Source organism: Onychostoma macrolepis, chromosome 15 (genome assembly GCF_012432095.1).
Source record: "Onychostoma macrolepis isolate SWU-2019 chromosome 15, ASM1243209v1, whole genome shotgun sequence".
Taxonomy (NCBI): Eukaryota; Metazoa; Chordata; class Actinopteri; order Cypriniformes; family Cyprinidae; genus Onychostoma; species Onychostoma macrolepis.
Window position 1 is genome coordinate 1,768,067 of NC_081169.1, and position 22,652 is coordinate 1,790,718.

The 22,652-nt window shown below is 39.0% G+C and overlaps 1 protein-coding gene across 1 annotated transcript in view; it reads right to left on the reverse strand.

Moving 5' to 3' along the window:
* The window catches only part of LOC131554399 (tyrosine-protein kinase receptor UFO), a 40,913-nt gene that overhangs the window by 12,153 nt on the left and 6,108 nt on the right, over window positions 1–22,652 (reverse strand). The window contains exons 3-11 of the mRNA XM_058799769.1: window positions 21,566–21,666; window positions 21,230–21,412; window positions 16,954–17,034; window positions 16,088–16,203; window positions 13,144–13,327; window positions 2,454–2,593; window positions 1,495–1,639; window positions 1,380–1,397; window positions 6–135 (exon numbers count right to left, since the gene is read on the reverse strand). Coding sequence (XP_058655752.1) covers window positions 6–135; window positions 1,380–1,397; window positions 1,495–1,639; window positions 2,454–2,593; window positions 13,144–13,327; window positions 16,088–16,203; window positions 16,954–17,034; window positions 21,230–21,412; window positions 21,566–21,666 — 1,098 coding nt within the window. The remainder of the gene's footprint in view (window positions 1–5; window positions 136–1,379; window positions 1,398–1,494; window positions 1,640–2,453; window positions 2,594–13,143; window positions 13,328–16,087; window positions 16,204–16,953; window positions 17,035–21,229; window positions 21,413–21,565; window positions 21,667–22,652) is intronic.

The window sequence follows — 22,652 nt, forward strand, 5'->3', positions numbered from 1 at the left end:
CCCACCCAAAACGTGTCTCCTTCCGCCTCAGCCTGGTCACATACACGGCCAGGAGCACCGCGAGAGCGATGGCGGCGGCGATGGCCATGACCACGTACCACCAGTGCCAGGAGAACGCCGGAGCACTCAAGATACCTTCACACACACGCAGAGGAGATGTCAAGAATCTCAGTGTAAATGAGATAATAAAGAGGAAAGCGGGAAACATGCAAGCACTGAAGTGTGTAGCTCTGTTTGGAAAGCGAGTGAGCTGAGGCTTTCAAGGCTGTTGAGTCTAATGCATTTCCTGCCTGTGCTTTTGCTTTATAGACTTTTAGTTAGTAGTTCTCGCCCTTGTGTTTCCAGTTCTCATTGTCAGGTCTTGTCCTTTCCATGTTTCCTTTACTTTTGTTATTATAATTTTACAGTTGGTGCTCTTGGATCTTGCTCTCCCTCATTTCTGAGTCCATTTCAAGATTTAGCAGCAACACTGTGCTGCATTACATACATTTTAGCCAGATTCTGAGGCAGAATTGCATTCTAGTCAATCTCAGAATGCAATGCAATGAGCTCAGTAATAATGTGTAAGAGGGTCACACTGGATGCATCTAGCAGACCACAAAGAGCATCCTAAAAGTTTGTCTTGAACAGCTTGAATAAAGTTTATGCTATATATAGGGGATATGCATTATATTAATCTGTCTGGCTACTCTCCCACAGCCAGTCAGGTTCCTCAGGTTTTTCTCCCTCGTCACATAAACGTCTTATGGAGTTTCACCAGGACAGATTAAACTTGGGTTGCATAATTAAATGATGCCATACCGTTCTGTCCATACCAATGTCTGATGTGTCTTTATATTTTATCATGGGCAACTGTTCAGAGACTAGAGGGTGAATGTATGTTTTGTTCAGCTGGTCATTGGCTGAATTAGCTCATTAAAATGACCTCAGTCCATATTTACAGCAGGGCGTGTTGCTTCTAGAGAACGTCCTAAAATCTTTCCACATGCCTCCCACTCAACAGAACTCCTGCAACTCATTTCCTTGCAGTTCTTTCTGTTCCTTTCTTGCCCTCGTTTGTCTTTTCTTCCTCTTTCCTGAGACAGCATCAGCAGACAGAAAAATAAAAACAACATTTTAAGAAGGACTCTAAATAAGGGAAGTCAAAGGAAAAGTCCACTTCTGTATCTTCTGTGGGTCCTATTTTTGTGGGATGAAATGTCTGTGATGAGTTACATTTTGTGTCTTCCTGACATCTTAATTAAAACATACACATGAACAGAGGTTTCTGTGAGGTTTTGGTTTGGGGTCAAGGTAGAACAATATAAAATATGAAAGCATTTACAGGTCAAGTGGTGTGAAAAAACACTTGTGTATGTGTGTGTGTGTGTGTCACTCACCTCTGGATTGCCCCGTTTCTGCAAAACATTGCAAGGAAAGAGACCATTAACATTCAGTGCAACTGTTTGACCTGTGGGAATTTTAGATGTGGTTACTGTCTGCCTGCTTTCATACCTGCAGTAATGAGCGTGATGGTTTGGAGGGGCGTCCAAGGCCCCGGTCCCGCTCCGGTGTACGCACACACTCTGAAGGAGACGTTTGACAGCGGAGCTGAGAGATTGACAAACAGCTCTGTGTCCAAACCTGTGTCCACCACAACCTGCAGACCAATCCATCATAAACAACACAGCAATACAGTCAACATCAAACACTACTTCCTGTAATCTGACGGATTGGCACAGCTATTTACCGCATTGACCCGAATATAAGACAATGTTTTTTTCTTGGATAAAAAAATACATCTGAAAAAACGCAGTCGTCCTATATTCAGGGTCTAGGCTTTGACATGTCAATAATACACCCACAACTATAGGTGGCGCCAAACACGCATAAAACCAGTGTACCGTGAAATACGTAATGTTTTGTAAATATCGCAAGTGAAAAAAAAAAAAAAAAAGAAAAGCTTACAGGGGCACGAGTCGTGACTGTCATGTTAGTCTGATGGGAACAAACTTCCTCTGTAAGGGATTTTAAAACACAAGACCCAGATTTGAAGACTACAATAAGATTTCTCTTCTACTGTTAATAACATTTTGGTAGGCTACGAGATGGATAGCCTAAATGTTATATAATTCAGATGAGCTACCTGTTATTTTTATGATATATCAAAAACTGTATATTTTTCGATGTCATTGTTGGTACATTTTACCAGTATTTAGCATACTTTCGAAACAAAAATTAAAATAGGAGAAATATGCAATATGAAAATAATTTAAGAAAAAATGTTTTACAGAGAGAGAGAGAGAGGGAGCAAGATTTGGTTTTCAAAAAGCCTTTCCAAAAGGTACTTCTGGAAAAAGGGGAGTCAGGGTCGTCTTATATTCAGGTCAATACAGTAGTAAAGAGAAAATAAATAATAAAAAATATAGGAAAACCAAAAGCACACACAAATGTTGCTGTCAGTGTGTGGTCACCTGTTCCATGTTAGGTGAGCTGTACTCCATCATGTATCCCTGCAGCTGTCCGTTCATCTTTCCAGGAGGTTCTGACCATCTCAGGATCACTTCTGTTCCGTTCACCACAACTGTCACATTGTCTGGGGCCGAGTCCGGAACTAAAACACAAATAAAGTGCCACATATGAACATTCTCCTTCAAACTGTGAAATAACCCAGGCTCACTGGAAATATGTTCTGTACAAAAAAAAAAAAAAAAAAAAATTACCCATACATACATTTCACTGCAGTTTCCAGGTGAAATGAACACTAGAGGCAGTAAAACACCAACATCTATTGATTCTTTTCACACAAATTACGATTACAAGGGTAGATTGTTGATTTATAAAGACTTTTTTCCATCACATCTGCACTGTGTATGGCTTTTCTGATGTACACTTGTAAAAAAGTAATATACCTAAAATACATTTATTTCATACTAAGCAGAGGTGTGCAGAGTACCCAAAAACTGCACTCAAGTAAAAGTAATAGTCTGAATAGTTACTTGAGTAAGAGTAAAAATGTATCGGATAAAAAAACTACTCAAGTAGTTAGTTACTAGTTACTTTGGATCATATACTGAATATAGTCTATTTTTATTTAGATATATAGATATTTAGATACATTTATATATATATATATATATATATATATATATATATATACACACACACACACACACACAGCCGTTCAAAATACTTTTAATGTATTTAATGTAATTTATTTCAGTGATGTAAATCAGAATTTTTATCAGCCTGATTGATTATCAATGCTGTTCTTTTTAGTCACAGGTTCTAAAAAATATTAAGCAGCAAAACTGTTCCCTGTTGAAAAAAACAGCATATGCTGGTGAGGTATGTTTTGAAGCATGGGATGCTGGTTTGAGCTGATTTAAGCTGGTCATGTGCTGGTCCTAAGATGGTCCGACCAGCTCAAGACCAGCATAAACCAGCATCCCAGCTTCAAAACATACCTAACCATAATACAGTATGCTGTTTTTTTGTTTTTGTTTTTTCAACAACACTGGTAATAAATCAATATATTTGAATGATTTCTGAAGGATCATATGACTCTGAAAACTGGTGATAAAAATTCTGATTTGCATCACTGAGTTAAATCAAATTATATTTTAAAGTTTAATTATGTAGTATAAATGTATATAACCTCTGACACGGAGAAGAGTGAAAGCTCCTCACATGAGCTACAGAACATCTGAACATGACGAAACAAATGCACTTCTTCTGCAAAATGTAAACAAATGTAGCCTTTATTTCTGCAAGCGTAAATATTGTGAAAATATCAATATTAATTGTGTCTAGGCATTCCTCCTGGAACTAACGCGGGTTTGGCGGGTGTTTATTTTATACTCTGTGACAGCTTATGTAATGAATAAATTATACATTGTATTTAATGTGTAAGGTACACGTACAACGAACTGGTAATGTCATAGTGGTATCGTGTACTGTAATCAAATCTATACCTGTGGAACCGACAGCACACGCGGTGCTCGTCTAATAAAGATCTTCATAGCTAGCAAACCATAGCCTTTGCAGATTTGCTTTCAACTGACTGCAGATCCAAAGCCACGTCTTCAGCGCTCTTCTACAACTCTGAGTGAGACCCGCTTCAGACGACTCTGAACGAATCATTCAAACTGATTCGCGAACCGATTCACTGGGCTGCCAACTGGTTTGATCAAGCCTTCGAACAGAATTGACTCAAAAGAATGAATCATTCACGGACGGGCATCGATCATTGCCCAGAAAAAAAGTAGACGGCGCGTTTGGAATAAATTGAAGGATTTTTAACTTGTATTGCATTAAGATAAAGTAACGAGAGGAGCGTCGCCCACAGTAACAAAGTAAAAGTACCGTTTTTTCACTAAAATGTACTTGAGTTAGAGTATATTTAAAAATGGGTACTTTTACTCTTAAAGTATTAGTTACCCAAAAAATGTACTCAAGTAAATGTAATGAAGTAAATGTAACTCGTTACTACCAACCTCTGATACTAAGTATAGAGTTCAAATTTATTAACATATTTACTGACATACTGACTGATAAAAACTATAGTTAAACCTTTTTTTGAAGTACTACTTGCGCACAATGCACATTTCTTAATATTAAGCCTAAAATGTGTTTTAATGTCACTATTAATGAGCATTGTATGATCTTTGAGTAATATCGGTCTTTAAATGCCAGATATTTAAAGTGTACCAAAACTTTACTCGTGGTAGTTCCACTTCAGCACAATCACATATAGCCTACTTCAGAATATCTTTAATTGTACTTCAGCACTACTTCCACACAATTAAAGTCCATTAAGCACAATAATTGAATGAAAACATCCTGCAAAGTTTTAAATCTGAAAATGCACCGTGTATAAAGTTAGTCTCTCAAAAGAAAGAGTCAACTCTGAATCATTGAAACGAGTCGTTTTTAAAAGGAATCTTAAGCCGTTTCATGTTGATGTCAACATGAAACATTAGCATATTGCCGCCCACTTGTTGCCACTAGGTGCTGCTTTTGGAGCATTAAAAATAGCCGTTTCCCCGGTAACGGCTGTACACAAAGCAGCACTGCACTCTGCTTTAAATGAAATCGACCAATCACCGCAGATTAGCGTCAGGCAAAGGAGAGGTTTGGAAAAATGAATCATTGAGCGAATCGTTGAGCAAATAAGGTCGTGTCGCAAATAAGGTTAAAATAAATGCATATAAGAAAATGAAAGTGTTTTTTGACCTAGCATGCATGCCAACCTGTTGTTGGGGACTCCCAAAACCAAAATATGTACCTTTCATAACCCATAAGGGCACTTTAAGCTATGACAAAGTACACACTTACTAATAAATGTCCAGTGTGCAGTCATGGCCAAAAATATCGGCACCCTTGGTAAATATGATCAAAGAAGGCTGTGAAAATTAATCTGCATTGTTAATAAATTCACAAAAATCTAACCTTTCATTGGATAATACGAATTTAAAATGGGTGGAAATATCATTATGAAATAAATGTTTTTCTCTAATACACATTAGCCACAATTAACGTCACCCTTTAATTCAATACATTTTGAAACCTCCATTTGCCAGTTTAACAGCTCTAAATGTTCTCCTATAATGCCTGATGAGGTTAGAGACACCTGACGAGAGATCAGAGACCATTCCTTCATCCAGAATCACTCCAGAACCTTTAGATTCACAGCTTCTTCTCTTCAGGTCACTCATGTTCTACAGGGTTCAGGTCAGAGGACTGGAACGGCCAGCAGAAGCTTGGTTTTGTGCTCAGTGACCCATTTTTGTGTTGTTTTTGAGGTTTGTGTTTGGATTATTGTACGGTTGGAAGATCCAAACACGGCCCATTATAAGATTTCTAACAGAGTCAGTCACTTATTGATTTTTTATCTGTTGGTATTTGATAGAATCCATGATGCCATGCGTCTAAACAAGATGTCCAGGACCTCCAGCAGAAATATAGGCCCACAACATCAAAAATACAGCAGTATATTTCATTGTACACATGGGGTACTTTTTAAACCCATCTTGAGTGTTTGCTGCTAAAAAGCTCATGTTTTAGTTTCATCTGAGCATAGAAGCCAGTCCCATTTGAAGTTCCAATATAAGTTATAATATAACAGACAAAATGTCAAGTGTTTTTTACCCAGATAAAATAAATAAATAAATACTTATCTACTCTGTATTTATTAATTTCTGGCCATACTTTATTGTAATTTTGGTGAAAATGTATTTCATCATACATAGTTTTACTTGTCAATCACTGTTACACCTACCAGCATATTTAATTGTCTGATATTTATTTTTATTTTTCATTATTTTTATACAAAATTGAATTAACAATGCAAAAAAAAAAAAAAAAAAATAGATTATTTCCAAGACAATAACTAAATACCCCTTACTTGCATTGTAGTTATGAGACAACAATGTGAAATAGCAGTGACAATGTGAAGCATTGCGTAATGCCTTTTGCACTGCTTCACTGTTTTTATTACTAGTGTTATCTGCAGCATTCAGTGAGTAGCAAGATTGTATTACAGCCTGAACATACTTGTACTTCTGACATATTTTGCAAAAGTGCAGCTAAGAGCCTCTTTTACTTTCTCTCTGTTTCTTTGTTAAACTCATTTCACTGCTGCTGTCTCGGTTTCTAATCCAGAGCAGCAGAAAAAAAAAAAAAACACACGGGGAACGACTGCAGTAATGGTCTGGAAATAGTTGTGTGAAAAAGAGTGAGAGTGTGTGTGTGTGTGTGTGTGTGTGCTAACTTCCCAGAACAGAATTCTCTTCAACGGCAGAATCAAACTATTTCTTAGGATATTTTCCCCATTGCAGGTATGAGAGCGTATTCTTTGTTATTCCATGCTGTAAATACGCAGTCTCCTCGCCCCTGCGCTGGAGACGTTGAGGAACATGGCGCGGCACTCCGATGATGTTATCAGGAAGAGTTTCACGTCTGATTATTTCCACATGTGTTTCTGGCTCATGGCTGTGAAAATAGCATTTCGTCAAAAGCCTCAGCCTTCCTCTCCCTCCTCTATGGCCTAACCCTCTCTCTCAATAACTTTCCTTAGTGGAAATCTTCTCCTACACTTCCAGTCCGATCCGATCATGAGCACAGTACAACCCGCACGAGCAGAGAGATAGAAACCAGGAAAAATAAAAAAAAATGTTCGAAACTGTATGCTGGTGAAACAGGAAGGACCTTGTCAAAAATCCCATATGAATGTGTGCAGGATTCTGAATTTATTGGGTGTAAATCATCTGGTGTGTCCAATAAGGGAGACGTACAAAATGTGCAGTGGTGGGGATCTACAGCAGAGGTTAAAAAGAAAAACATCCATATTCATTAATGTAATGTAAATTAGGATTGTGTGGACAATGCGCTTTACTATCATGAAGCTAATATTGCAGTTTTGATCCTACGTTACTGAATTTGGAGATGTGACCTGGACATGTTGAGATGCACCAGCATTTCGAACTGTTTAACTAAGAAATGAGTGGAGCGTTTCACACGTGCTGCTTTACAAGGCATGAACCTCAGTCTTAAAGCAATTAGTCACAAATTATGTTGTTTACTGTTTGCGGTGGCATGCGGTATAAAATCTGCTTTCAGAAAGGTTTTTCTCATGCAGACTGGGGCTGTGTTTATAGAAAAATAGGCGCGTACACACTCCAGCTAAACTCGGTTGGCAATTCACATTTTCGTGCTTAATCCTGTTCTGTTCACATACATTTCACACATTTACTGGAGTGACAACCGCATTCTACAGCCCAATTATCTCCTGAAAAACTCGGTGGTAGTGAAAAACACATTTACAATAGGCTATGCAGTGTGTACGAAACTGAACTGAAGAACTAGTTGTTAATGGCGTTGTTTTTTCCTTATGTGTGCGCAATGCAAGAATATGAGCCTTGATTAATTTGTGTTGCCAGATCTTGCAAAAATAAAAAATAAAAATACAGCAAACAAGGGCAAGCACAAAATAAATATGAATAAAGCCAAATGCTTTCTTTTGGAAATCCAGAGGTATTGTAGCACAAATCTGCCCACTTTAGTGGTGCACCGTCAAACATCGCAATTTCAGGAGTGATTCGTTTTTCAGACACTAATGGAACTTAGTATTTCGGGAATTCACTCCGGTATTTAAGTGCACTTGACACTCCTGAATCTAGTGTACGAGGCCATAGTGTGGCAGACAGTCACTTGTATTATGTAGAGAACTGTGTTAGCGAATAACCAAAGTTATCATTTCTAATTAAGTTAATTACATTAACTTATGCTTCTTTTTTCAGGAGCAAGATAGTGTAAATTTTCCAGTTTTAAGTTACTTTTTCCAGTACGTGGTGAAGAGTTTTTTTGTCCAGCTAAACACTGCTGTTTATAACTGCCTTCTCTGTTACATTATAGCAAGTTTTATTCAGTGTAAATATATCTGTTTAATGCTAGTCCTCAGTTGAGATGTTTAATTCATGCAAAAACCATCATTATTATTGAAAAAGAAAAATATTGCTTAAATGACATAATCTAACACTTCTATATTTAAAAAGATATGAACTCATTCAATATAGTTCATCCTGACTACAGCTGAACTACTTTCACTTCTGAGTAGATTGCATCTGGGCAAACACTTTAAAGTAGATTTCCCAACGCTGGTGGAGAAGAGTAGATGTGTGATTATGATTATGTAAGTTCAGGTTTGAGTTAATCCGTTCAAACAGAACATGCCAAACCAATTTCATTGGGATATCAGCGATCAGCTTTGTTTCTCTCTCTCTGGTTTTCTCATCCCTGGGGATGTGGGACTCTGGGAAACTAGCAAAGAGTATGTTTTTCTTCTTTCATAAACCCCTCCTCCTCTTTTTCCTGTTCTATCCATCACAGAATCCCCTCTGCCTCATTCACTTTTCCCACAGTGTGTGCATGTCTGTATTTCATCCCTTCTTTTTTTGGCAAGAACAAATCAAAGGTCACGTAATGTCAGGGCAGACGAGACAGAGCTGCTAGATGAAACGGGGAGGACAGAAAAAAAGCAGGAAATTCTTTCTTGAAGATAATTTGTAGAATTAGTGCAAAGACAAAGAGACAGATGAAAATTTGATCGCTCCAAGTTTGCTATTTTTTTTATAGCTCAAGCTGCATGATATTGCTCTCAGTTATCAAATACAAATGTGTGTGTGCGTGTGTGTGTGTGTGTGAGTGCGTGTGTGTGAGTGCGTGTGTGTGTGTGTGTGCGTGCGTGTTACTCCTTGCATTAACTAAATGCAGTCCCATGCTGTGAAAATATATATATATACTGCAGTGTAAACAGTATGACACATTTCTAACGCTGCATTGTAAATTGTCACATACTGTAACCCAGCCCTATTGGGACACGTTTAATTTGTGATTGTTCTCATGGAGAGACTGAAAGACAAGGCAAAAGAGGGACAACAAAATGGCATTGGCATTTGAGAGTGAAGGGGTGCCGTCAGCCTGGGCTAACATAATAAACATGTTAATAACACACAAACCAACACTAACAGCAGCACACCGACACACACACACACACACAAGTATAAACACACACAGCCCAGTACAGCCAAACACTGTCTCACTGTCCAGCAAAACCCTCTCCTGGAAAATCTGAAGTGTCTCCTTCACTCCTCCATCTTTCCCGTGTCTCGCACGTCCCACACACTGACACAGCGGTGACGCCAGTTATTCACTGGAGATCGAAAAGAGGAGGAAAACTAAATCCAGTCAAGCAGAACAAACAGGGAAAGAGAATCACAAATGTAACCTTTTTAAAGACAGCATGAGATTCCAAACCCATTCCACCTCCATCATTTGAGTACAGCACCAATACACACAGTGTTTGTGTCATACTCATCGTGCTCTGGAGCAGATGTGAGCGCTGAGGGAAATGAAAACCTGGAGTGGCGTTGGAGTCAGAGCCGGCGCGTGCATATATGCGGAATAGGCCTAGGGCGGCAGCACAGTCATGGCGGCAAAAAGGACAGTGATTTTAGTTTATCTTTTGGGCATTCGTTTGGAATTATTGCACTCATATCAACAAGTTATCATCCCTTAGCTATTCTAAATCTAAATGAACTTTGCTTTGTAGTAATGCCGCTCCCGCGCCGCCCCCAACCTGAGCCGCGTCAATAGGCTACTCTACATGCAAAACATGTACATACATAAATGTCATCAAAACTATCCGGACATGAATGACTTTTGCTGCTGGTGATGTCTGATGAGTTTTAAAGCCCGACACACGCTTCTGAAAAGTAGCATTATAGCATGTGTGTGTGAGAGAAAGCGCGGGAGAGACACAGGTGGACCAAGTGTAATCTATTAAATAGGCCTACGTACATCCAATACCGTGTTTTGTTTTTTAGCCAGGTAGCCTAGATATTTAGCCTTTATCATATTTATAATGCTATACAAGCAGTGTTTATATTGTAAATTGCGAGGTCCCGGAATAAAACGGGGTGACGGATCCGGCAAGTGATCAGAGGATGGAGAGGTAACAGAGCATTCACGCAATCACTTGGTGAAGCCACTTAAGTGATTACCAGCTTGCATCAGTTGCTTTTATAGTGTGCACAATATACTCTAAAATTCATGGTTATTTTATTGCAACATTTTTTAGTATTTGGGTAGTTTTTGTGTAACCCAGCGCAACAAAGCATTTGTAATGAGCGCAGATATTTTGCATTCTCTTCAGGTGAGAGTAGCCTAATTCTCAGTGCCGCCGACTTCCATTTCTTTGGTCAAAAATAGGTTTGTGTATGTTTTATTTAATCTATTAAACGGTTTCTTTGCTGTAAATAATTTTATTTTATGTAAAGCAAACCAAGTCACCTAAATGAGCTGCATCGGTCTTTTCGCGGCGATTAAATGTTTAATTTTTACTTCTAAAATGCTTGTTAAATTAGTTGAAATGTAAGAAATGTTGTATACATGTTTAAACAGGAAAATATTAAGAACTGTATTTAACGAAAATAAAGGCATTTAGGCAAAGAAAGAAAGAAAAAAAAAAGTCAAACCAACAGCAGTTTTTGAACACCTAACTAAACACCTTTCTAATCTCTTCATGCTTTAATTTTGTGTCGCTAGAGGTTTGCGTCAATCAGCTTAAATTAAAATGCCTTTGCTCTGCGCTCTGGAAGTGTTCTGTTAATTCTGCTAAACTTTCATTTAAAACTAAAATTAAAACTGAAACTAAACTGTATAAAAACTAGAAATCTGTTCACAAAATAAAAACTAAACTAAAATTAACCAAATTATTAATGAAACTAATAAAAACGAAACGATATTAAAATAAAAACAAATTTAAAAATGCAAAACTATAATAACCCTGACATGAACATCTTTCATTGGTGCGTGAATGAGGGGGATCCGCCAAATGAGGTGATTGGAATTCGGTGTCCGGAGCCGGACCTTGTTCAAAGCACTGACTACGAATCGCTTGGCACACCACCAGCGACGGGATCTCGGCTGTACGAGCACGGCTTGAATAGAGTTCTATGTCTCTGATTGAAAATGAACTACAGAGACTTGTTCTTTTCGCGTCCTTCCAGTTTTCAAGGGCTGGTGTGAAATATAGATTTAAATTCAAAGAGACAGGATAGTCTGTGCATGACCTGATGTTTTATTCAGACCCAGAATAAGGCGAGATGAGCGCTAAACACTCTGTGCAGTGTAAGTTTCATTCATACTCGAAGCCGGAGGGCACTCTCGCGCAGAAAATTGTACCAGAAAATTCCTAATATGGACAAAAGCGTCCAGCTATCGCTTTATTGAACAGTTGTTTTCACAGAAAAACAGAAACGTTTGGAATCATGAAAACATGATTAAATACACGATTGCGACAATATATGGTTCATTTGTGTTTTTCAAGTCATCTCCAGGTAATAAATAAAGCATATGAACAATGCAGTGCTATTTGACATAGCATTTATTACAATATAGAAACTATTATGTGATAAAAAAAAAAAAAAGTGTTTGTAGTATATAAACAAATCATTATTATATATATATATAACATTTCTGTCCCCCTCACTTCAGAAATGATGGCTACGCCCCTGAGCTGTAGGCAATAGGCGGCAGTGTTATTCATCTTTAGTCGATTCGCTGTTGATTCAGTTCAGTTCAATAACAGTGCTGATGCTGCAAGATGTGATTCAGCTGTAAAGCAGCTCAATAGCTTAATTCAGGTCAAGTTTTCTCATCTGATGGTGTCGATGCAGACACACAAATAAATTACTGAAAGTGAAGTGTTTTTTTAGGCCCCAGCTAAGCAGGCTAAGCAGACCTCCTAGGCCTAGACATGCTTCTCCCGTGCTGTGATTGGCCAAGTCTGCGATCAAAAGTCAGACAGATCTTAAATATTTCCAATAGCGTTACCAAATGGTATGAATAATGACTCATGTGTTGTAAGACTCCCTGTGTGTCATTAGTCAGGTATAAAGTCAGACAAACAGATCAGTGTTCTGATTTAGGATTGGCTCATAACTGTGGGATCTGTGTTTTAAGCTGGGATATGAAAAAGTATTGTAACACTAAAAACTGGAATGCATCCCCTTTACATAAAAGAGTCTAAATGAAATGAATAAATGAAAGGAGCAACCACAAGGAAACAACATTTAAAGGAATAAAACTGTATATTTACATGGAGCTTCAGATCCTTCTTGTGCTCACGGTAACAAGCCGTGTCTCCGTTTCTCACCGTTTGTGTGTGTTAAAGCTCGCTCACGGCCGCTTGTTTCCAAGAGACATTTCATAATGCCAATTTATGGGAAGTACCCAACACCCACCTCACTCTCTCCTACAAACACTCCTTCAGTAATCTGGCATGGAAAAACTTACTACAGCTCCAGCACACGCGCAGTGCTGATGTGAACACAGCCAGAGCAGAACCTTCACAGAAAACACACACCCGAACCTACAGACCCGCCAGGCCTCAGGATGAAGTGTGCATTAGGAAAGGGCATCTTGTTCATTCCTGATTGCTCCTTGCTTTCAGTTTCCATCTCTAATGCACTTCACCATACAGTCCTCTGTCTTTCTGCTTCCCTGCTCGTTCTGAGTTCAGCAGAGACAGACCTCACACATCTCTCTACTGTAAACACACTTCTCCAGCAGTGCAGCATGTTTTGAGAAAGAGGTGCTTACCTCCTTCGCTGGTGCTGACGCTCATCCAGGCCGTCCAGTTAGAGACGCCCTCGCTGCTCCGGCAGGCCAGTCTGAGATCATAGCGGCTGAAGGCCTCCAGACCCGAGATCAGACGGCTGGTGACCGGCGCGCTGACCGTCTGACTGGAGATCAGCTCATCAGAGTCCTCACCAGATGCTTTAACCTGAAAGATATTTAACAAAATGGTTTAACTATAACAGGGATGAAGATCTCCTAGGGGCCTCGCAGAACAGATTTTTAAATGATCAAATGCTTTCATTATTTGCAAATATAGCCTACTGTACATTCAAAATATTAAAATAGAGAAACTTTTTTTCAATTCGCACTTCAACAAATTTCACTCTACAAACAATCAGTATATTGAATGGCCATCCTGTTTCTGTGGAAATTTATTTAATTTAATTTTTTTTTTTTTTTTTTTTGCCTTGGTGCCTTGTTTATTCAGTAAATGTCTTTTATCTTGCATATGAGAGTGTGCAGACTTTTATGAAGTATTTATCTTTGGAAAATTATTTTAAGAAATGAGGCAAGAGGAATGTTTGGTGTTTTGACACACAGGAAATAAGCACTGATATCTTGAGTGAAATATGTGACATTCACTTTCTGTTCAGGACAAAGAAGAAGCGATCACTTCTCCTTTACCCAGAATCCTGTGCTGATGTCAGAGTAAATGCAGGAATATTCAGCATAAAATATGACTTACAAGTTTGTTAAAATTTTAAATTTTAAACAAATTTTTGTCCCATTTCTTGTTGGTTACCAGGTTTACATGTGTGACATGAGAGAAAAAAGACACTTCTCCTGTGAGTTATACTGAAGCCAGAATATACCTATAATACATAAACACATAAGCATGTAGTCTGCAGTCTTCCTGAGCTGACCTTTGAGCTGACACACACACACACACACACACACACAAGTCATCTCCACCTGGAGACACGCAGCGGGACATGTGAAAACAGCTCGCTCAGCCCCAGAAACATGCTGCCGATGCAACAAACATCAAACACTGGCAGAAAACAAACCACCTACCCGCAGCTATACGGCTTCAAATCATTCTCGGCTGCGGGAATTACAGTAAAAAACTACAGAGAGGAAAGAAAGAGTTGGCTTTAAAAACCAACAAAAGCTTTATTGCTTGACTCAAAATGATCACCAGAATTCCATAGAATTCAGGTTGCACACAAGTGTAAGCCAGAAATAAAACCGAAAACAGCCAAAAACAAAGTGTGAAACTCTAGAAATGTCTAGGGTCATATTAAAAATAAATGATTCTGATCAATAATGCTAAATAAATCATTCTGGCATAAGCATATCTTGCCCCTCAATTATCATTAATGTAAAGTGAAAAACAAACAATAGTATATATTTTCAAATAAAAAGTGTAATAGTAAGTATGCATCAGAATAGTTTGTTTTTTCATTACTTGCTAACTATACTTATTTTTTTACTTTACAGTAAGCAAATTGAATAAAATAACTATATGACTATAGTTTTAGTGCTGCCACAGGGAAAGTGAGGAAAACAGAACGAGTAAATTTGTATTTATACACGTGTCTCATCTCTTCTGTTTTCCTCACATTCCCTGAGGCCAAACTTTCCATCAACACAAACTTCAAACGTCTGCACAATAATACACACGGAGTTATAATGTGCAGAGTGTTTATCCTAATGTAGTCTGAGCCGGTGAATGAAAGAACTGACTCATGTGCTGCGGCGCGAAAGAGCAGATGTGTCATAACGCTCAAAGCTGTTCTTCCGGATCACGGTGAAGGCTTTCATTCTGCAGTGAAGAGTCACACGTGAGTCAGTGAACAGAGCGAACAGCGCTGGTCACTGACTCACCGCGCTGCTGAATTCCCCCATGACCGCTCAGTTCATCCAGACCAGCGTTCACAATAACCTGAAGCATTTCTGGACTTGAGCTGACAGATGTCCCCATTCCTTCTAGATCAATTCAGGAGTGAACAAACTGATAAAACGAGGAAAATTAGATGCACGTTTCTGAAATGTTTCTTAATTTTGGGGGAATAATGATTAAAAAGTAAAAATAAAATGAGTAGCCATGCAGTATTTCAGTAATTACGGAATAACTGAAAGCTGTTCAGTTGTTTTCATTTATCATTTATAAACAGTCAGCAGCTCTGATCATTTACTGTAACGCTAGCCAAAGGATGTGAGGAAAAGACATTAATGTTAATTCATTCATTATAAAGCCTTAAACAGCACATACCATTACACCGAGCAAAAGTATTGTAATATACTGTATACATACCAAATATATTACATATATATCCAGTCTTTTTTCTTTTTTTTTCAAAACTTTTTTTTTTTGATATAACCTGTATATGTCTAAATATATACAAACATGAAAGCTTTCAATGGCTGCCAAACCCCTGAATTAAATTGTAATAGATTTGTAATGCTTTCTTTCTTTCTCTCTCTCATGTCAGTTGAGTTCTGTTCACATATTCTGGTTCCTCCTTTGTTCTCTCTCTTCCATTTTTATTATCCGTCAGTTCCTCAGGTTTGTGTGTTTAGTCTCAGTTTGGGCCGTTGGGTTGTGTGGAACTGAGGAACAGAGGAGGGGTGCGGGATCAGACACAAGAGCCTGTTTTTATTAGAACCAGGCACTTTGGGGTGGTGCTCAGGCGAAGGGGAGTGCATGACACACACACACACACACACACACACACACACTCGTCCTAACAGGGCCCCCGAACACGGGGAGCTGGGCCTCAGCAGTGAGTGGAACGGGCCTCTCTCGATGTGTGAAATGTGATACTCCACAGCATGATCAAGCAGCATGTGTGTGTAGGAAAAGGGTTCTGACTCACAAAACCGTCAAATGATACAAACAAACACACATATTGACACAATCACTCGTGCTGATGTTGATCTATTGAAAGATTTTGTCAGGTACCTGAACAATGCAGTGGCTGATGGGATAAATTCCTCCGAAGCCCATGTGCCAAGACAGACGGATACTTGAATTTGTGATTTCTTCAGCTTTAATGTCACGGGGCTGGGAAGGAAGAACTAGACAAAAAGACAAAAAGTACTGTTTTTACATAAACATTGACTGATAAAAATAGCTCAAATCTATTTTTGTTTCCACACTTTGGCTACATTCAGACGGCAGCAAAAGATCAGATTTTTTGAGTTTTTTAATCTCATATGAGATTGCACAATCAGCATGGAATCTGATCTTTTGTATTCGAGACAGTGAGCCGTTATGGGCTATACACAAGCAGAGCTTGAGTGCTCGTTTCCTAAATAATTACCATTTTTGATATCTTTCCTCGTCTCGCTGAACAAGTAAACGCTGACCTCACTGGCCTCTGTGTTTACGTCTGTATGACGACCGTGACCTTTTCACGCTGGTATCTGATACTGGCCATATTTAAAAAACAATGTAATAGTTTTTATTTATTTATTTTTTTTTAAATCGGCTATGAACAGTAAATCCAAACTGAGCACTAAATCCCAAAGTATACTGTACACAGCCTGATTTTAACAAATTGTACAGCAATATTGCATACATTCCTCATGGAGAACCCTGCATATATTTCATATATATTTATGAAAAATTGTTTATGCATATCAAAAAAAAAAAAACATACTTAAATAAGAAAAAAAAAAGGTTTATGCTTTTTACCACATTAAAGGCTATAGTGCACTGAAAACCCATGAGCTGTAGACCCACGTGAGCCAATGCCTTGACTGACCAGTTGTTAATGACCGGTGCAAACAGGGCCTTGGTCACGCACTTCAGGACGTCACACTCACCGGTCACAACACCTGTGCCAGACGACGCCACACCTTTACGATTGTGCGCTTCACAGGAGAAAGAGCTGGTTTTATTCAAACCTGTCGAGGAGAAAAACACCATGGATGAGAAAACCAGTCCCAAAAAAACTTGTGTTGGGTTGTGCTTGAGTTTCAGAATCTGGATGTAAACATGCATTCATTTGGAGAATTAAAAAAGAGCTGATTTGAAAATAACTACTTCTGCTTTCAGGAAAACACTGAAGACACACACACACACACACACACTGCACATGCTGACATTCACAGAAACATGTCAAATGAAGGCTGTCTTTCTCACACACAGCATTCTTCACACTTTCAGTGAAAATAACTCATGTGTGTCATTGAGGAACACTGTGTGACCATTGTTGAAAGGCCACAAAAGTTCAATATCAAGGGTCACCAGATCAAATTCTGATGGACAAGGGCTGAGTGCTGTGTGTGTGTGTGTGTGTGTGTGTGTGTGTGTGTGTGTGAGAGAGAGATAGAGAGAAAGAGAGTTCAGCACAAGCCACATTCAGTTTCATCTCATTTATTTCCTTCCCTAAAAACACAATCTGTCTTCATCAGCACAGATTCAGAAGAAACATGTAAACCCATTCACTGCTCAACTAAACACACTTTTGCCACATAATACAACACCGAAAGAACCTCACAGCATCATGATACACTTTCCCACAATGCAATTACTAGTGTTCTTGTGCAGAACCTGTGGCCGTGAAGTATGAGGTGTTTGCTATGTGGTCACTAGGTGTTTTGTGTGATTGATTTGTGTTTTTGCTTTTTTGTTATCTGGAAGGAAAAAAAGTAAAATTAAATACTTTTTTTAATCAAACCCCTGACCATAAGTACAAGCAGCATTATAGCAGACAGAACTGAATGCTTTAGGGAGTGTTTAACATTCAGCTTGTGATGGCCGGTGTGTGTGTGTGTGTGTGTGTGTGTGGCTGCTGCGGCATGCTATGGACGGAAAGAACTGCCATTTTAGTTTATGAAATTCTTCAATGAAAGTGAGTCAGTGAGTGTGTGTGTGTGTGTGTGTGTGTGCAAGCAGAAGTGTCTCATTCCAAAGATGTGAATCCACCACTAATGGTCAGTTATCCATGATGAGTCAAAGCCTCCTCTCTCTCTCCCTCCCTCTCTCTCTCTCTCTCTCTCTCTCTCTCTCTCTCTCTCTCTCTCTCTCTCTCTCTCTCTCTCTCTCTCTCTCTCTCTCTCTCTCTCTCTCTCTCTCTCTCTCTCTCTCTCTCTCTCTCTCTCTCTCTCTCTCTCTCTCTCTCTCTCTCTCTCTCTCTCTCTCTCTCTCTCTCTCTCTCTCTCTCTCTCTCTCTCTCTCTCTCTCTCTCTCTCTCTCTCTCTCTCTCTCTCTCTCTCTTTCTCTCTCTCTCTCCTCCTCTCTTTCTCTCCCTCTCTCTCTCTCTCTCTCTCTCTCTCTCTCTCTCTCTCTCTCTCTCTCTCTCTCTCTCTCTCTCTCTCTCTCTCTCTCTCTCTCTCTCTCTCTCTCTCTCTCTCTCTCTCTCTCTCTCTCTCTCTTTCTCTCCTCTCTCTCTCTCTCTCTCCCTCTCTCTTTCTCACTCTCTCTCTTTCTCTCCCTCCCTCTCTCTCTCTCTCTCTCTTTCTCTCCCTCTCCCTCTCTCTCTCTCTCTCTCTCTCTCTCTTTCTCACTCTCTCTCCCTCTCTCTTTCTCTCTCTCTCTCCCTCTCTCTCTCTCTTCAGCTCAGTACAGCTGGAACAACAACACAGGCTGTATGTGGCACTCTGCTGTGGCAGGTTTTCAAAGGCCTCCTCCTCTTCCTCCTCCTCCTCCTCCTCATTTTTTTCTTCCACCCTTTCTTCCTGTCCGGCCTTCCTCTCATCTCCTGCTGCTCTTTCACCAGTAAGCAAAGGCTAGCGTCTCAAAGGATGATTCTCGTTTGGAAAACATCCAGACAGTCCGCCTGCTGCAGTGTGTGTGTGTGTGTGTGTGTGTGGGGGGGTGTGTTTGTGTGGATGTGGGTGTGTGACCAGTCTTGAGGAAAAAATGTCTTAAAGAACCAGTCTTAAAGAAAAGATTGAGATGACTAACTTGTAGTACTAGTCTAAGCAGTTTATGGAACAGGCCTCTGGTGTCTAAATATGAATACAGGACGGGTTACACACCAAAGCTTAATACTCAGCATTAAAGTGATGTGAACAAACCCCTCTTAATGAGCAATATAGTAATAGTACTGATTACACTGACAAACGTCACTAATAGTAGCTGCAAGTAATTATTTATATTGTATGCAGGCTTTACTGCCCCTGTATTTAGTACTGAAGTAAGCTATTATGTGGAACAGTCGTCACTGTTGGCCTGAAACCTTGTGTCCATGTGTTTTGTTCATCATTAGTACGGCCGTATTCATGGCAGTAAGTGCATCGCATCACAGGTTACACAGTATTTGGCATCTCTTCAAAGTTTATGGTGAAATGTTCTTCAGATGCATTAGACGTTATTCTTAAAGACAGTGTTTCTTCAGTAAAGAAAATGCTGAACTTGTTCAAACACTTAATTTCACTGCACTTCATTCAAGTTTGTTTCAGGGTGAGGTTTGAGGATCCAGTGGAGTTACGAGGTTTAGTCACAGGCTCCTTTTAGTACTATTTATTAGTTAAATATTTGTAAAACACACAGGCAAATTTAAAGGGTGAACAATAGCATTGATTTATGAAATATGAAGACATGGGCAGTGTTGGGCAAGCTACTTGAAAAATGTAGTGAGCTAAGCTAACAGTTACTCTTCTTTAAATGAAGCTTCACTACACTAAAGCTACAGCCCTGGGAAATGTAGCAAGATAAGCTACGGCAACATGGCAAAAGTAGTTTACTACATCCAAGCTATTTAAAAAAAAAAAAATTTAAATTCTATTGAACCAACATCATACCAAGTCAATGCTCTCTCAGTGATCAATAAAACTGTCAGTCAAGCAGATAGACAGGGATGTTCAGTTTAATTGTTTATTCAACAGCCAATTTGGCAACATAATCAGTATCAAATGCAGGCCGGATTGACCTCAAATTGTGACATAGGCAAAATAAATTTTTGCTGTCGGCCGGAAACCTCCTATTGGTAGCTGGTATTGTGGCTTTATTGTGTACAGATACATTTATATAAATGGTAACACTTCACAATAAGGTTCAGTAGTTAGCATTAGTTATCTGGTGTAACATCAACTAAGAATGAACAATATTTCTGCAGCATTTATCTTAATGTTAATTTCAACATTTACTAAGGCATTATTAAAATCCAAAGTTGTTTGTTAACATTAGTTAATGCACTGTGAACTAACATGAACTACCAATGAACGACTGTATTTTCATTAACTAACATTAACAAAGATTAATAAATACTGTAACAAATGTATTTTAATGAAATCGTATTGTATAGTGTTACCAGATGTTTAGGCCTACAGATAGGTTATGTTTATTTGCATCGTTGCATGTGTCATTAGATATTAATATAAACATTTCACCAAAATCAAGCTCAAATACGAAGCATTTGACCAGCGAAGGTTTTTTTTTTTTTTTTTCTGACTCGTGTCCTGTTTTCCCCAGTTTTCTGTCATTATGTGGGCGTTCAGTTTTTTTCTGTTATTTGGCCAAAGTATCATAATATGAAAGATTAAGCGCTTCGCACGAGCTATTTGGCTGTGACTGACAACACATGCTAGAGAAACTCTTCTCCGCTCCTCAAAAACAAAAAACAAACAAAAAAAGCATTAGCCTTTGTTTTTTGAGTACAGAAACCGATGTACTTATTCAATCAACAGTTCATTATTTACCTTCAGACTGCAAACAAGCTGAGATGTGCGCTGCACTTCATTGACGAAAGAGGCGGGAGGAATAATGAGGTTTGACTGACAGCTTGAGGAGCCAATGGCGTTACGAGCTTTAGTGTCTGTGGCGTCACTTACTGATCCAGGATCAGTGATCCATAGCTGTTTTATTTCTGATTTGAGCTTGAGTTTCAGAATGCTTTCTTTGGAAAATGTAACGTTAGCTTTTGTTGACGCTACCGCGCTACTTGATCAAAAAAAGAGCTTAACTACAGAAAAGCTATTTGATTCAGAAAGCAGTGACGCTACCGCCACGCTACTGAGAAATGTAGTTAAACTAGTAGCGTCACTACTTGTAGCGACACTACTGCCCATCACTGGACACGGGGTATTTGTTGTTAAAAAGGAAATGTTGATAAAAACAACCCTAGTGTACAGTCATGTAGAGTGCGGTCAGTACCGGAGATGTTGAGGGTTGAGGGCGACAGGGATATCGGGTCATCCAGGTTATTGAGAGGAGCCCCGTCCTGAAGCCAGATGACCCGCACCGGATCAGGAGGACCGTGAGCCACACAGCGCAGACTCAGCTCTTCGTTAGCCACGACTGACAGATGCTGCGGCTCTACCGAGAAATGAGGGAGACCTGTGGGAGAGAGAAATATCATTAATGCACTATAGAGGAGTCTACTGGTATAGTCTCGACCCAGCCCAGTCAGCAATCAGGAGATCAAGTCACCATGTGAAATTGTATTTTGGAAGAATGGATTTTAAGTAAGACATTCAAAAAGTGAAATACCTTCTAGTTCAATGTATCCCTCAGTGGATAAAATCTCCTCTTCACCAGAGGAAACTGCACACTGATAGCCGCCCATATCCGAGAGCTGCACCTCCTCTATCCTGTGAGCAGGAGGAGAATATATTAATATGAAACTGCAGGCACATTTCAATAGATTCGCTTGGAAGACACTTTTCTCCCAAGTAAATTTCAGCGCTTTTAGTGTTTCGGTTTCATCAACGCGTGTGGTCATAGGGAATCAAACCCCTGACATATGCATTGCTAGTGGCACAGCAGTCAGCTTTACATGTCTGTGGGCTGGGTTTGATCAGCGCTGGGGGTCACACGTGATCCATTTGATAGATTTTCAGTCACACTTTATTTTAAGATTCAGTTCGTGCTATCAACAAACCATTAACTATGTCTTTTGCCTCAATAAACTAATTAGCTGCTTATTAATAGTTAGTAAGGTAGTTGTTAAATTTAGGTATTGCGTAGGATTAGGGGAATATGGTCATACAGAATATGTGCTTTATAAATACTAATAAACAGATAATGTGTGAACGATAGGCATGCTAATAAGCAACTATTTAATAGTGAGAATTTGTTACTGTTCTAAAGTGTTACCGATTTTTCTAATAAAAAAATCTGTTTACTGACAAAAGAGTCATATTACAAAAGAAAATATACCTGCAAACCAATCATAGCGCTTGTATTTTGGAGTCTCAGTAAATTGTCAATGACAAAAAGTGACATAAGCATACCTATCATACTACTTTCCATACAAATTTGTGAGTCATCATAATTCAGTACTTTAATTAGGCATTAAGGCAATAATGTAACATGCTAGCTTTCTGCAACACTGATCATGGACGGTGGAAACAGAAAGAACAGTCCACTGAGAGGCAGCGTAAAGGCCCGTTCACACCAAGGACGATAACTATAAAGATAACAATAAAGATATAGTTCTAAAAATCTTTCTCAATATTAAAGAATAGCAGAGTCCACACTACAGCTATAACGATAAAAGCACAGAGAAACGATGTCATTGGAATCACTTCCAGAATAATTTTTTCCAGCTGATGAACAATACAAACATTGACACCCA